The sequence below is a fragment of the Budorcas taxicolor genome, chromosome 5 (genome assembly GCF_023091745.1).
Source record: "Budorcas taxicolor isolate Tak-1 chromosome 5, Takin1.1, whole genome shotgun sequence".
Taxonomy (NCBI): Eukaryota; Metazoa; Chordata; class Mammalia; order Artiodactyla; family Bovidae; genus Budorcas; species Budorcas taxicolor.
Window position 1 is genome coordinate 32,983,383 of NC_068914.1, and position 17,081 is coordinate 33,000,463.

At 37.4% G+C, this 17,081-nt stretch overlaps 1 protein-coding gene across 1 annotated transcript in view; it reads right to left on the reverse strand.

Moving 5' to 3' along the window:
- The window catches only part of CHRM3 (cholinergic receptor muscarinic 3), a 256,281-nt gene extending 240,796 nt beyond the window's left edge, over nt 1-15,485 (reverse strand). The window contains exon 1 of the mRNA XM_052640671.1: nt 15,388-15,485. Within this exon, the coding sequence (XP_052496631.1) occupies nt 15,388-15,485 (98 nt within the window). The remainder of the gene's footprint in view (nt 1-15,387) is intronic.
- Nucleotides 15,486-17,081: the final 1,596 nt, after the last annotated feature.

Consider the following 17,081-nt stretch of genomic DNA (forward strand, 5'->3'; position numbering starts at 1 on the left):
AGATACTGGTGACATTTGAAACTCCTAATACATTTTGAGATAGTTGCATCCCCTGGGGTCTCTTGCCTCAGGATCCTTGTCAAAACACTGGAATAAGTACTCTTTGATTTCATTACTTCACAATTGATCTTTCCAGACACTTGGTCTTGAGGGAAAATCTTCAAATGGTGTGCCTTAGCGGGCTGTAAGCCCTGAGTCTAAAAGGGGACCTTTCATTTCTCATCAAAATATGGAGAGAGCCAATTCTTCCACTGCTTACATGCACCTCCAAATTAGGAGACATCATCATGACTGAATATAAAACATTTAGAGTTCATTTAAAATTATGACTATTTTCTTCATAGAAGCAATATTGAAAACTTAAAATGTTTAAATTACTATATGATGAGATCCCCAGGTAGACAGAAGGAACATGGCTTAATGTCACTCTAATCTATCTTCAGATAATTGCTTAGTAGTTACACCCTCAAGCTGACATTTAAATTAAACTGAATACATGGACCATATTATCTATGTCTCTTGGCTAAATGATGAAAAGCTTGTAGCCTCTGACCTTTAAAATATTTTCTTTTTTGGGGGGTAAGACTCAGGAAATGTTCAAACAACATGTTGAATAACAAAAAAATTCTCTGAGCAAACACAAATCATATTCATAATATTTTCAAAAATTACTCTTATAATTAAAACCTTTCAATGTCCTTAATCGCACTTACCAATGCCTTTCTTTACTAGGATATGGGCTCCTAGAAGGACTTCCTGGGTGGCTTAGTGGTAAAGAATCTGGATGTGATGCAAGAGACACTGGTTCAATCCCTGGGTCTGAAAGATCCCCTGGGAGAGGGCATGGCAACCCCTCCAGTATTCTTGCCTGGAGAATCCCATGGACAGAGGAGACTGGCAGGCTGCAGTACATAGGGTCACAAAGAGTAGGACATGACTGAAGCGACTTAGCATGCATGCATGCGTACATGGGCTTCTACACATTTACAATGAAATCCAACTGCTTCCCGGATATCTTGAAGTGGCCCTTCAAGCCCCTCTGCCCAGCTCCGTGACCTTGGATGATTCCTCACCTGAATGGGATTACTTCCTGGCTTTTCCTACCCCAGAGTGGCTTCCTGTAGCCCTTGACAACTCCCAACTGAGTCTGATATATTTTCCTGAGTGATGCTGGTTCCTTAATTCTTTAGGTCCCCTGGAGGAGGAAATGGCAATCCACTCCAGTATTCTTGAATACTGGAAAATTCTGTGGACAGAGAACCCTGGCAGGGTACAGTCCATGGGCTTGCAGAGAGCTGGACATGACTGAGCACAGCACAGGGACCAAGAAACCACTTGCTAACAGAGGGTGTCTGCTTTTATGGCTGTTCTCAGCTGAGGTCTGAGCATCTTAATGACTTCAACCTCAGATCCTCTGCAGCTTTCCATCAACTCTCTGGATTCCTTTCACTTATATTTATATGTATTTTAGTATTTTGTTATGAACAGATAAATTAGTAATAAATACATACGAAAAAGTTTCAGCCACTCACTACGTGTCACACAAACATTTTGAATTTTTAGGAATACTAGTAAAAACAACAATATGCAACTCTTTTCAATGATGGTACTTTTCCAAAGCAGGAACAAATTATTTACTGTAAATTTCCATATAAGGGGTAATTTTTGAGAAACACAGTCCTATTTTAAGTGCTTTTTTTAAAGATGAGAAAGTAATTTTGCATGAAACCTGCTCAATTTATGTTGAAGTAGGAGGCCCCCCCCCTTTTTTGGGTAATCATTTTGCCAAGCTGGGATCAATTTAGGAATTTCAACTATTATATCTCCTAAAACTAGCTTTCATGTTAAGTTGGAGAAACAAACTGGAATGCGAATCCATGGGATGCTGGGTGTTATGGTAAAAGGTAATGTACAGACTTTGAAGAAAAAGAGAAGTTCACCCAGCAGCTCCTCTTCTCCCTCTGAGGGGTTGTCGGGTGAACTTCTCTTTTTCTTCAAAGTCACAGGACCCTCTGAGCATTTTTTAGACCCAAATGAGCTTAGAAGCACCAGCAGATTCTTATCTTTTCTCCCTTTACATGCTCTCATTTCCAGAACTTGAACTGCTTTAAAATAATACGAAATGCCATCAAATCTTCACCAGACAACTCCTGAAATCCAGACTACCTCAGACCTTCTAGAGACCCCTCCCAATCATTTCCCTTGGAGACCATCTAAGAACCTTAGATGCTTCATGTTCAAATCCTATTCATGACTTCCCTTCCATTACCAAGTAGAGGTAGTGGCGGTAACCCCACTACCCCAAGTCCTACTTCTAGGAGCAATACCAAAACTGCTCTTTACATACGTAGATCCATTCTCCCTTTTCCTGGAATAACAAATCCCTCAGATATCTAGCTGCTCACATGGCTACCTTCCCTGTAGTGAGGTGTGATTATGCAAGAAAGAGAAATGTTCCCTTCTATGCTCATTCTTTCCCATTCTGTTGACAAAATGTAATCCTTTCCCTATCTATTCCTTTTCACAGAAAAGCCAAATTCATCCTTCTAAAAAAATCCTCAGATTAGGTCACTCTGTTGCTCTGATAGGGTTCAGGGGAGGCTGCCCCAGAATGTGCCACTTTGGCACATAGATTATGTTCATTTGAAGACAAGTAAGGCCTTACAGTCTCATGAAGACTTTTTTTACCTCCCACTTAATCACCTAAAAGAATTTAGATGGACGACTCAGTCCAGGAAACGAACCATCACTGGGATAGTGATAAGAGTGTGTGCTGGTATAAGAAGCTGGGGGGAGCCTGGGAGGGCTTATTTGTTCAAAATTATTGCCTCCACCTGGCATGGTAAACACTTGTTTACCAAACATTTGCCCTTCCTTCCCTTTGAAGCCCTAGACCGCTCCTCTCTTATCAGCTGCCTGTCTGAGAGCTTCTCACATCTACATGAGATTTCTATACATATAAAGTTAAATTTGTTTTTCTCCAGTTAACCCATGTTATGTCAATTTAATTACTAAACTAATCAAAAGAACCTAGAAGGGTAGAAGAAAAATCTTCCTCCCTTCCAGTTCAAGGTCTTACAATGGCTTCCCAGGTCCATTAGTAAAACATCCAAAGTTCTTACCATGGTCTACTTGGCCTCACTAATTAGCACTAGGGCCTTTTTGATGCTGGTTCCCCTGGCTGGGCTTCTTCTGATTTCTCTTCCAATATGACCTTAACAGACCTTACTAAAAAGGACTTTCTTGAAAACACTCTATAGAAGAACACTGCCCCTTGCCATGATTCTCTGTTTCCTTAATACATTTAATAAGGCTGATTTCCCTTGACATTGTACATTTACATATGTTCCTTCTGTCTGCCCCTTAACTAGGATATAACCTTTAAGAAGGCACAGACTTTTCTATTTGCTGTCATAACCTCAGCACCTAAAAGACTGTCTGGCACAGAGAATGTAGTCAATAAATATTCCAGCTTTAGGATCTCTCAGAAAGAGGAAGCATATTCTTTTTGAAGACATAGTACATGTTTGGTAAAGTGTGAAAGTGAAAGTCACTCAGTCATGTCCGATTCTTTGCAACCCCATGGACTATACAATCCATGGAATTCTCCAAGCCAGAAAACTGGAGTGCGTAGCCTTTCCCTTCTCCAGGGGAATCTTCCCAACCCAGGGATCGAGCCCAGGTCACCTGCATTGCAGGCTGATTCTTTACCAGCTGAGCCACAAGGAAAGTCCAAGAATACTGGGGTGGGTAACCTATCTCTTCACCAGTGGATCTTCCTGACCCAGGAATTGAACCCAGGTGTCCTGCATTGTAGGTAGGTTCTTTACTGAGCTATCAGGGAAGTCCTTGGTGAAGTGCAAGAGATTCCAAATACAAAATAATTTCTCTATATTTGCGGAGTGAGTTGAGGTTTTTTTGTTTGATTTTTATACCCTCTTTATTTTCTCTCAAATGTTTTTTTCTCTTTTTGGCAGCACGATCTTAGTCCTCTGACCAGGGATCAAACCCATGCCCATTGCATTGGAAGGGCAGAGTCTTAACCACTGGACTGCCAGGGAAGTCCCAAGTTTCTGTTTTTTTAATGTCGCATTTTCAAAAGTCTAATTCATGGGTGCTGCTATTTCACAATTTTTTTTTCCACTAACTGAAATCACTCTAACCACAGATATTTATTTACATTTTTATTCATGTTCTTATCACTGTTTTATACAAATGTTTACTTAACCTAAACTTGAATGCAAACCTCTCTGTACAACAGAAGTGCTCAAAGCCAAGGCAACAATTGGCTTTATAAATATTTTATTACTCATCATTCCTCTTGCGACTAAAATTTATGACACTTCAATACAGAATCCTCCCTTGGTGGGGGGGGGGGGTGATACTGAGAAAATCTCATTTTTTATTTTTCAACAAGGCAAATTAGTGACATTCAAACAAATCACATTTTTATTCTAATTGTTATTAAAAACTCCCATGGAGAGAACTGGTGAGGTCTACATTAGTTTGAAACAAATAGAAAAGTATCATCTAAATATATCTTCAGCCTTTATTCTTTGAGCTAAATTTTTAATTATGACTTAATCAATGGTGGATTTAACATAATAGTGGGACTACAGTCATAGGGTCTTTAATTATCAAAAACATGAGAGTAAATAAGATTTCAGGGCAAGATTAACTGTCCTAAGAACACACAATGACTTAAATGACTTTAGGGTGTCTGTGTTATCGCAACTTATTATGCTCAGTGAGTATCATTCCTTTTTCACCTTGTAACACAAATCCCTCAGAATACCATCAATACTTTGCCACCTGAATTTTAGTTATTTACTATGTATAAATCAAAACCAATAAATATCTACAAGTCATGACTTTCTATTAATTTAGTACACATGAGTAGTTTTATATTATTTTAGTGAAAGAATCTTATGAAAAGGGATTAATATTTTTTAAATATTGAGAAAAGAAAGATCACTTGTTGATTAAAAAAACAAATAAACTAAGAGAAGACTTAAAGTAACTGCAGAATTTTAAACTGAATGTAGGAAAGACTACAGTAAGGCAGACCCCTAAGACAAAACACACTGAAAGACATACCTTCTTTCCAAAATGTAGTGGCAAAATAAGAAAAATAACAGCTTTTTACAATTAAAAACATATAAATTAAAAATGAATTCTCAGCTTTTTGAGTTCATCTATTTACTTATTCAGTAATTAAACAAAGATATATTAAGTGTCTACTCGAGGCCCCCTCTTAAGTATTGGCAGCATAAAAACAAATATTATAAGATTCTTGCCCATGGGCTGTGTAAACAACACAGCCTCAGCAAAAAGATTATCATGTGGTACACGAGTGTAGCTCACTCTCCATGCACTCATCTATGACTTTAGTTCTCTGTAGGAATTCTTAAAACTCACTTACTCATTGTTTCCGGAGTGCTTCCTGTGTGTCAGAATGCGGAGTATGTAAAGATGAGTCAGGTCTCCTGTTGGCCTGTAGGTGGGGAGCCCTCACTCTGGCATATCAAAGCAGTGTGACCTGAAGTTAGACATTTCAAAGTTTCTGGGGACATCACTTTTTTTCATTTTTCCATTTTATGTCCGTTTCTTTGATGTAAATTTGAACCAGTAAGGGCCTTGGTGAGGTCTGAACTAAAATCACCATTCTCCAAACTTTTACCATACCCAGGCATTCCTCTTATATCTCATTGAATCCTTTAAGCAGAGTCTGTTCATAAAGTGGGCCTGATGACCCTTATTGGCAGAATGAATGGGAAAGCAGAAGCTAAGATAAGTCAAGAGACAGGGAAACACAATTTGTAGGTTTTAATCCAGGTCTTGAATCCAGAGCTGCTGAGTGCAAAACTGATGCTTACATCAACTGTACTACTTACTATGTGGAAGTACTGCTAAACCATAGATACACCAACATAGAACACTGTAAGTCTTAAAGGATAATCTTAGAATTCAAATAGACAGCAAATAAAACATTTAATATTGTCCTGAGAATGGAGTTTCAATAAAATTGAATAAAAGGTCTTTGGATCTTTGTATGGTAAAATATTTTAGGGAAAACCCAAGACAATATATTTGAGTTAATGGGAAATACACATACATATACACACACAGAGAGTTATACACTAATTATATACATTATTACTTACCAGTTATACTAGTCCCTTCTGCAAATAGCTCTGTGAAAAAGCATTGCAATATATATATATTTTTAAGTAAAAGAAGGTATAAAAACATTTTTTTTCCAGACTGGCAATGACTTTAGAAGCAGAGAATTTATGGATTACTGTAAAGTACTAAGTATGGCATGATGCACTAACAGTAGTGTCTGATGGTGGTAAGAATATAAGGTGGCACTAGTAGTAGAGAACCCATCTGCCAATGCAGGAGACATTAAGAGATGCGAGTCTGATCCCAGGGTCGAAAAGATCCACTGGAGGAGGGCATGGCAACCCACTCCAGTATTCTTCCCTGGAGAATCCCATGGACAGAGGAGCCTGGCGTGCTATGGTCCACAGAGTCACAAAGAGTCAAACATGACTGAAGTGATTTAGCATGCATGTATTTATATTTCTTGAGTGCAGTTGATTAAAAGAGGTCACATTTACATTAACTAAAGACAGGTTTTTATAACTGTGATATGAAGACCACAGATTTGTTTCCTGTTCCATACTAAACAGTTTGAAACTTAGAATGGATTTAACTATGTAGTGAAATGTTTTTTTAAAGTATATCTATTATAAATATCAATATGTTCTAATTTACTCATAAAGATGATGTTCTGACATTACCACATGATGTTATTGTTCTGGAACATTCCCTCTCATAACAATACTGATGAATAACCTCTGAAGGCAGTATCAGGGGTACACAGGTAACATTAGCTTCCATTAAAAAATTATTAACAAATAGAGTCAGAGATCAAATATAAAACATGTAGATACTTTCTTAGTAAAAGCAAACCAATTATTTATTCTAGGGCATTAGAAAACACATCTCACAACTCATTGATTTTCCTCCAAATTACTATAATTATTAAAATACAGTATTAGTAAAAAAAAAAAACCCAAAATAATGTTCCTGGTAACCCAGCACATATCAGGCAATCAATACAAATTTATTTAATGAATGGACAATATTTGACCTTAAGTGATTCCAACCAGTCCATTCTGAAGGAAATCAGCCCTGGGATTTCTTTGGCAGAAACGATGCTAAAGCTGAAACTCCAGTATTTTGGCCACCTCATGCGAAGAGCTGACTCATTGGAAAAGACTCTGATGATGGGAGGGTTTGGGGGCAGGAGGAGAAGGGGACGACAGAGGATGAGATGGCTGGATGGCATCACTGACTCGATGGACGTGAGTCTGAGTGAACTCCGGGAGTTGGTGATGGACAGGGAGGCCTGGCGTGCTGTGATTCATGGGGTTGCAAAGAGCCGGACACGACTGAGCGACTGAACTGAACTGATAGCTTTTTTCTTAATACCTTAAATTTTTCCAAGTTCCTATATTAATAAGTAAAGTGGAATGTGAATGACACTACATCTTTTAAAAGTATTAAAGTTTTTGGAGTCACCTTCTGAAACACTACATTTTTCTCTATTTGGTCTTTTTCCCAACTAAAAAGGGTGAGAGTGTGAAAGCTCAAGTTAATGAAACTCATTCCTAATCTTTTTGGATGCTCCAGAATACTGGGCAAATTAATTTACTGCATCATTTCCCTAGCTGCTAGGAAATGATAAATCAGGAGGGATTCATGGATCACTTAGTATTTATTCAACATACAATAAAGCATTTGTTTAGTGACTCTTTGTACTGCCATTAGGAAATATTATGATGAATATGATGTTGGTGCCAGTACTCAAGGAATTCAGTCTTAGGGGAAAACAATCAAGAAAATCAATACGTTGCAATACAGAGCTATAAGTGCTGGGTAACCATGAAGCTAGCAAGCGTTTGGGGAAGAACATGGTGAACTTTGCCTGGGGAGAAGATGAGCAGGGCATGGGGGAAGGTATCAATGAACCATGGAGATTTCATTTGGATCTTGAAAATGAATACACATTTGGCAGGAAAGGGGGTTCAGTGTACTCCAGGCAGAATGATGAGTAGATGCAAGCAATTTCCTGTATAATTTTAGGAAACACTGGAGTGTGGAGTATATACAGGAGTCATGGAAGAGAGTAGTCTATATGACCTTTCATAGAAACTCGGCCGTGAAACCAGTTGAGTTTCCTCCTCTGTTATGAGCAACAAACACGGTTTCAGACATTGCCCAATATCCTCCTAGGGAACAAAATCATTCTCAAAATCGTTGAGAAGCACTGATTAGGAGGAAAAGGATTATGCTTTAAGTAAGAAAAAGTTCTGGTATCACAGTTTACCCTTCTTATTAGTAAGCAGATAGGAATGATTCATGACATTATTTTTCTCTAACACATTTTTCTTTGTTATATGTAAAGAAAGGCTATTACTTATCTCACAGGGCAACTGTGAAGATTAAATAAGATATTCTGAAGAGATGATATGTGTTAGGGGACTCAAAGAGGGACTGGCCCATGACAGTGCCTTGTAAAATGTGAGATGGGCCAGCAGATTAAAGGGGAGACTCAACTGTGTCAATTGCTTTGCAGTGTACAGATAATCAGATTAGTTTGAGACAGTTTTTGTTAGTTGAAAAATGTCCCAGAAAGATAGCTTTCAGCACCACCAGGATCACGTTTTGTTCACAACTCTTTTTAAATCATTTTTTTTTCCTAAATAGGAACTAAATATATTACAACCAGAAGTTAATTCAGAATAACCTCAAAGTCATAAGTAACTCATGGAAGTATAACATAAATTGAAATTTTGGCTACTCATTACTTGGTTCTATTTGCCATCGTTTTTTTTTTTACTACTGTGTATAGTTTATAATGCAGTATTTGGAAATAAGCTATATGTTAATATAATTATATAAGTCATTTACCAGGAAAATAGAGCTTTAATTTTTAAATGACATTTTAAAATAGATCTATATCAGCTGGTTTTTCAAACTGAAAATGTCTTCAATCTTTTAAGACCAGAATTCATGGTACTAGGCATTCTTAACTTGCAAAATATGACTCCTTTTTCTTCTTAAAATAATTAAATTGTGTGCCATGCTTTTAGAAAATTGATCATGACAATTTTTATATCGCAAAGGATTTGATGGAAGATTTAAAATGCGGAAGATTTCAAGAATAGGACAATATAAAGCTTGTGCCATGAATCCACAAAGTTGCTATCTTGGAAAATGAGCAGCACTTAAATGGCAACCCACTCCCGTATTCTTGCCTGGAGTATTCCATGGACAGAGAAGCCTAGTGGGCTACAGTCCATGGGGTCACAAGAGAGTCAGACACAACTGAGTGACTAACGCACTTATTCTCTTAGTTCAATGGTCTCAAAGAAAATATAGACTTATTTTTTTCCCCAAAGCTCAAAGAATAAGAAATTAAAGATACACCTATAAAGTAGTAGCTAATCTAATAAATAAAAACAGTGAAGACAAACACATAATTTTATGCCAAAGGAAAAAACTACCAAAATTTAAATCAATAAAATCTTCTCAACTTTTATGAGACCCTAGTCAACAATTTTGCAACTATAGCTTCTGCTTGATTTCATAAAACAGCATTTAAAATTTAGTGTGGATAGTGGTAAAGAACAAAAAATAAAATCAAGCTCTCTGAGCGTGCTGAGGTTCAAAGGCCAATGGAATTCACTATATAAATTCAGACTTCAATGGTTTTGTTTCAATCGTCTGTGAAGCACAACCATAAATATAAATAAAAAGAGGCTGATGATAAATACACATAGTTCTGGACAGCTGTATCTCATTCCTACATCCATGATCCTCAACTGTGAGTCCAATGGTCCCATAGTATGATAAGTACTCTTTTCCCTTCCATTCTTGTCAGGTATGTAATTTCTCTGTTTACAGAATGAGTATTTAAATGTTAGGCAAATATATCTTTTTTCAGATAAGAGAATTGTTCAACAAAATTTGGCTTTAGCCCCCAGTAAACCTAGAGTCAAGTCTGATGATCATCACAGCAACTGTTGTTCTGCCTAATTGTGATTGATACTTATTTCTCTTGATTCTGCAGTTTTATTTATATTTGTTGTTTCTTAATTTTCTATTTCATTGATAATTATTCTGCCGTAATTTTCTATTTCATTCATCTTTTCATAAGCTATCTAAAATATTTTAATGTATAAAAAAGCAGAGTACAGATACATTAATCACATTAATCACAAACAAGTGAAGAGTGGAGAATGAAAATGTTTAAAGGAAAAACAACTAATAATATAAAGAAAGACGTGTTTGAACATTAAAGTGGCTAAGTTAAATATGGGGATATTTCCAATTTAAGAATACTTATAATCAAAGTTATCATTGATCATATTATTAATATTCAGATTAAGTAAAATAATGTAAGTATCTCTCCAATATGGGATATTAATTGAAGGATCCTAAATATATGAAATTACTTATCCTTGAGGCACAGTTGTGATACTAAGAAAACAACTTAATTTCAAAGTGAAATTTCATATCCTTCTGAGAAAAATAATTTTCTGTATGAAGGGCTTGTATTACTGTTGGCTAATATGATCATCACATCCATTTGGACTATCTAATCAGTTTCTAAAATGCAAAAGTGAAGCAATGTAAAGCATATGGACTTTAACTGGGTTTGAGCTTTGCCAAGAAAAGTCAAAGATTGAATAGATAAGTAGATGGAGGCATAGGAATAATTCAAGCACTTCCTAGAGAGTTTACTTGGGCAGCATATTGCATGATCAGACAACATTAGACTCTGTTCAGTAATAAGTGCAGCTGTTTCTGTACTAGACTAGTATTTATCAAAATACTGTAGTATTTTACCTTAATGTCCCACATGCCCCTAGCAAAGTTTTTAAAGATAAGGTACCTGAACCAGGAGTCTTTAGACTAGAACACCCTCTTAACATGGCAGTTAAAAAAGATTTTAAAGATGAAAACTTCAGTGAAGGAGAAAGGGAAGTGAACAGCCATGCCTTAATGAAATCAAGATGAGCTGCTCACCAAAATATTAGATTTACTGGCCCTTTGACTTTGTCCAAATCCTTCAAAAATGATGCCCATCTCTCTCTGCTTCCACAGAGCATATCAGATATAACATCAACTCTGATGAATTACCATTTTTATTTGTCATTATTTTATATATCTAGTTCACTGGCTAAGTCAGTTCCTAGCTTCAGCACAATTTCATCTGCTTGTATCTAAAATTAAAACACATTTGCATTATTCATCGTTCATTTCACAAACATTTACTAAAGTCTAATATGGTTCAAGCATGCAGGATCCTGGAAGAATATATCTTTTGTTCCAAAATGTTCATTCTCAAAAGTCAACACAAAGTGCTAGAGGAATGATAGAATAAGAAAAAGTCTGATATAATAGTAAATATCTAAGACAAACATGCATATTTTTGAAGCCATTTGATGTATACATATAACATAATACATATCTTCACAATCAATTCAGCATCCATATTGTTCCTGCCTTAAAGTAAATATAGGATACATTTACCTTTTACTTTAGATTTTTAAAAATGAATCCTAATTAGTTTAGGGAACTTCTCTGATTAAAGTGAATTAATGGCAAGTGAAAAATAATAGTAGAAATACAACATGAGCTACGTTTAACCCAAGGTTCATTTCAGACACTATTAATTTCCTTCTCGATAGCTGTTTCATGTGGTGACAATAAGATTTTAATCTTCCTCTGTCCATATCCCAGGCACTCAGTGATACAAAGAATTTAGAAAAATGGATTTATCTTATTGGAAAAGCTTTGCATGTCCTAATGTAAAACCTTAAAACCTAATGGTCATCACTGCCTGAATCCTTTCAAGCGATTTCTAAAATGGCATGAAAAGAATCTGTGGCCCCATTACAAACCTACTCACCACAAAGAAAAATTATACACATGGCCAGTTCATCTTGATTTCCAAAGGAAAAACAAAGGCATCTCATTAACAAAAACTATTTCCCTGATGGCTCAGACAGTAAGGAACACATTTGCATTATTCATCGTTCATTTCACAAACATTTACTAAAGTCTGTGTTCAGTCCCTGGGGAGGGAGGAGGCCTGGGTTCAGTCCCTGGGTCAGGAAGATCCCCTGGAGAAGGGACTGGTTACCCACTCCAGTGTTCTTGCCTGGGGAATTCTGTGGACAGAGGAATTTAACTCGAGGGATGCTCAGTGAGTATGTGCTTGTGCCTCTCTCTGTATTTTGTTTTCCACTTGTCCTCCAAAATAAACATTTAGGAAAGAAGTGAAAATGTCAATTGTTTCTTTAGATGTAAGACAGCTCTGCCCAGACATATTATTTGGGTAAGCTAGGACCCTAACGTAAAGTGGATAACTGTGTCTCAGGCATTAATTCAACATCTCAGGCTATAACATCTTTATTGGTCTCCATTACCTGAATGTCATAGGCACATTTTTGTCTTAACACAACTCCTTGAGCTTTTTATAATGTCAGTAGTGAAGCACTGATGGTTTTATACTGAAGAAAATAATTGTCACCTGTATGAAATAAAACTTGATTACAGTGTGCACAAGGGGTACTGACATGGACACAAGTTCCACTCAGCTTCAGAGCAGTTTGCATTTATTGATTTATTTTTAAACTCTGAATAAAATAACATCACTATATGTCAGAAAGTGTCTTTTATGAAAAGTTTCTGATGCCACCTTATCTTCTTCCCTCGCAATGGGAAGCATATCATCTCCAGTTATGGGGTGGGTGGAGTCTAAAGGAAAGTCTCCAGCAGCCACCTCTATGGCCCACACCACCTCTACACAGTCATTTTGAAAAAGAAAAGTCTCTACTGCAGCTCAAATAAATAACTAGATTTATGTTATTTGTTGGTGACAAGGAGGAACTGTGTGTCACAGCAGCAAGAGAGATGATTCCATGTATAACTACTAACCCTGACAAACACACACCCCTAGTTCAGTTAGTCCGCCTAAAAATTTACTAGCATCAGCTTACTTTGCTGGGTGGATCATGCAACTAGGAAGAAGTGACATTTAATAAACACTGATGGCTGTGCACTAACATTAATCTTATAGTAATGTCACTTCCAGGCTATAACCCCCCTTTGCTCCTGACAGCAGTGTAACATCAGGACACTGACTGGGTGGCAATTTATAGAAGTCAGGGATGCTTTTGGCCCATGGGTCACTGCCTGTAGGAGCAGGCAGGCAGAAGATACTGTCAGATTAGGCAATAGGCCTCATGTGGGCCTCCCCCATTTGCTTCTGATATTTAATGCTCCAATGACTTAATCCTTCAACAAAGCCTCAACTCAGATTCCTCATTCAATGGTATCAATGATCATCATCAGCTGTTACCATTATTGTTATTATTATTGAAGAGGTTCAAGCATGCATTAACTAGGTATGTTCAATTCTGAAACAGTGACTCTGGCTGTTGGGTGGGGATGGAACTGAACAAAGACGAGAACAGAAATGAGAAGGTGATTTAGCAATGACGGTACAAAACTGTTAAGACCAGAAAGTGGTGAGTATGACTTGGACTCGGGGCATGGCCATTGCCATATAGGGACAGAGGAAGATGTCAGGGCAGTGGTTCTAAACCTTGGTTGCATATCAGGATCATCTGAAGAACTTTCTACAGTTCTGAAGCCCAGCTCTACACTCAGAACTATTGGTTTAATTTTCTGGGTACAGCCTGAGCACCCAGGAAATTGTCTTTTCACACTGAGGCTGAGAACCACTGGGTGGTCACAGCAAGGCTTTGGAGGACTTGATGGGTTAGATGTGGAGAGGTTAAGATGAGGGAGGTAATTTGTATGACAGCTAGAATTTGGGCACAAGCAACTAATTTAATTCATTTCCAGAGAAAGAATATGGGAAGCCCAGATTTTTATGTGAACTCTTCTGATTTTTTGATTTGGCATTTTAAAAAATACATGTATTGATATATTAATTTTGTGTTAAGCAAAAAAGTAAAAATAAAAAAACTCTATATAATAAACAACCTAAGAGAGCTGGAACATGCAGATGACTAGTTGCAAATTCTGCCTTAAATCAGGAAGGTTAAACTCTAATTATAGATTTAAGACTTTCAGAGAATGTAGAAGATAAATTCTCTGGAGACTCAGGGAAACATGTCGATTAATTACTTGATACCTTATTAAGAATAAAGGTGACCTAGAGTATTTGGCACATGGCAACTGTGAATTTATTTTCTCCCTCCTTACCTCTCTTTCTCCCTCCTTCTCTCTCTTCCCCTCCCTCTTTCTAAGGAAGCAAAACATTTTTTTTCCAAGGTCATGGGTTAAGGAGTACAGCATAACATTTTTCCCCAAGGTCATAGGTTATATCTGATTAAGTCTCAAGGCTATGCTACTTCCCAAATGTGGTTTTCAGCAGACATTTTAGGAAGGAGGATTGGGCCGGGCAGATTTACTTTTGAAAATACAATTTATATAGGCTGGACGCTTTTCTAAATACAAACCAAAATTTCAAAAAGTCTACAACAGTCCCCAAAATATTTTGAAAATTGAATACAACAAAGCAATGAATCTTATAATCAAGTATCTCTTAGAGCTAACATACCACTCCCCGCCCCCCGCACACACAGAGCACTCATCAAAGTAGTCTGAACTGAATTAAATCAGGAGCTACACAGCTTATATCCCATGATAATCTAATTTCAGAATGTCCCCTTCAAGATAACTCATAAAACAATAACATCTTCAAATACTGTATTTTTTGCCTTTATGTCATATTTATGTCATTTTACACCATGGGAACACTTGTCACAAAAACTAAGAGGATCAAATAATCAATAATTAATTCCCATGTGCAGTCATTTAGTTTAAAATTTGGTACTTAGGTTTGTCTAAGACTGAACTATTTTGGAAAAAAAAGTTACATCTTTCTGTTAGATGTTAGACTTTTGGATACTATATTTATAAACATACCAGGGGATCTGTCATATTTCATATACTTGAGTTCCAAAGATTTATATATTAAATTCCATTATTTTCAGAGCCATATGAGCATGGAATTTCCATTCTCTACTGGCATGAATGTATTCTTAATTTGTATTAATCACACAACAAAGGAAATGAAGGGTGTTGGGAAGTCTTGTAGGTCATATTATAAACACATGCTCTAAGCAGAAAAGACAAAGATCACCTCTAACACATGAACTTTACTCTTCAGAACAAATTCCACTCTTAATCAACAACAAGAAAAGTGGAAATGGATATAACATCCATGGGTACTCAAAGGATGAGAAAGCAAACACTGGAAGTCTTACATACCTATTCCAGGTAGGATCCTCAAACCAATCCAATGTATCAAAGACTGTGCTGCGTGCTGAACTTTCCTTGTAGAAAGAAACCAGATGCCATGTCACCATGAAAGCTGAAAACCAGAGAAAGGAGGAGTAATCAAATCTAAAACAAGATAAAAGAAGAAGCAGGAAACTTGGGACCACTGAATTGTGAGATGGCATTTTAATGAAATCACAGGTTTCATAAATGGAGTTTTATTCCAGTGTTTCCCCAAATGAATTTCCTCCAGAAACCTTTTCATCCCACAGTACCTGTTAGTATCCTGCCACAGGAGTGATCCTCAGCAGTTACCAGGGCAACGACTTGTGTACCGTACTTCTCCACAAGTGACACATCTCGTAGACTGTCATACGGTCACATGTTCTCAGTTTGAAACTTTCAATAATTAGGAGTACTTTATAAGCTTCCCCATTAAAATATGCACATAGGGCGCATGTATTTATATCACATACCGAGTGCTGAGTGTCGTTTCTTTCACAAGTTTCATAGCAAAGTAGTAAAGAATCATGAACCCGACTAGTACAATTTCTTTCATGGCGGTGAGTATCTGACATTCACTCACCTAATATTTACCGAGGAAATAACAAGAACCAGATATTGGGTTGAGAAAATGAATAGGATTTGGTCCTGCCCTCAAAAACCCAAGTCCACTCAAGTAGGAAAGGCCACGCTTGGACCCACAGCAACCCTGACGATGAAGTCATTGTGTCCACGGTGCAGACAGGACCCACGGGTGTGACACAAAGCAGAGGGTCAGTAAGCCAAGCCTTGAATGGTGAGTAGGAGAGGAACAGACAGACAAAGGGAGATGGGGGCGAGGTGGGGGGAGGAGGGTGTTATTCAGGCAGCATGTTCAAACACAGGAAGCTGTGAGGGAGAATGGCATGTTCTGAAAGCTGCCTTATATCGGGTCTACAATAATGTGAGGGAACAGAACATGCACAAAGGAAGTGGCAGAACATCCTTTTAGAGATTTAAATAACCATAAATCAGCCCAACAGTACAGACACAAGCACCCACCCAAATAACTGTATACAATTTGAAACTATTCCCTAACTCCTGTACACATGTCATCTCATCCTGGACTCACAAGGTTGAGGGGCCCACCCAAGACCAGAGAGTGATTTGTATAAATAAGCTCACTTTTTTAGATTCTGAATGTAAGTGATATCATATGATATTTGTCCTTCTCTGTCTGACTTACTTTACTTAATATGACAATTTCTGGGTCTACCCATTGCTGCAAGTGGCACTATTTCATTCTTTTTAATGACTGCTGGTGTTTAGATGCTAAGTCGTTTCTGACTCTTTTGCAACCCCATGGACTGTAGCCTACCAGGCTCCTCTGTCCATGAGATATCCCAGGAAAGAATATTTGAGTGGGTTGTCATTTCCTTCTCCAGGGGATCTTCCCGACCCAGGGATCAAACTTGCCTCTTCTACACTGGCAGGCAGGTTCTTCACCACTGAGCCATCAGGAAAGCCCATGACTAATATACTTATTTACAAAACAGAAATAAGACTCATAGACATAGGCAACAAACTTATGGCTACCAAAAGGGAATAAAGGGGAGGGATAAATTGGGAATTTGCAATTAACAGATATGAACTACTATATAAATTAGATAAACAAGGACATACTGTGTAGCACAGGGAACTTT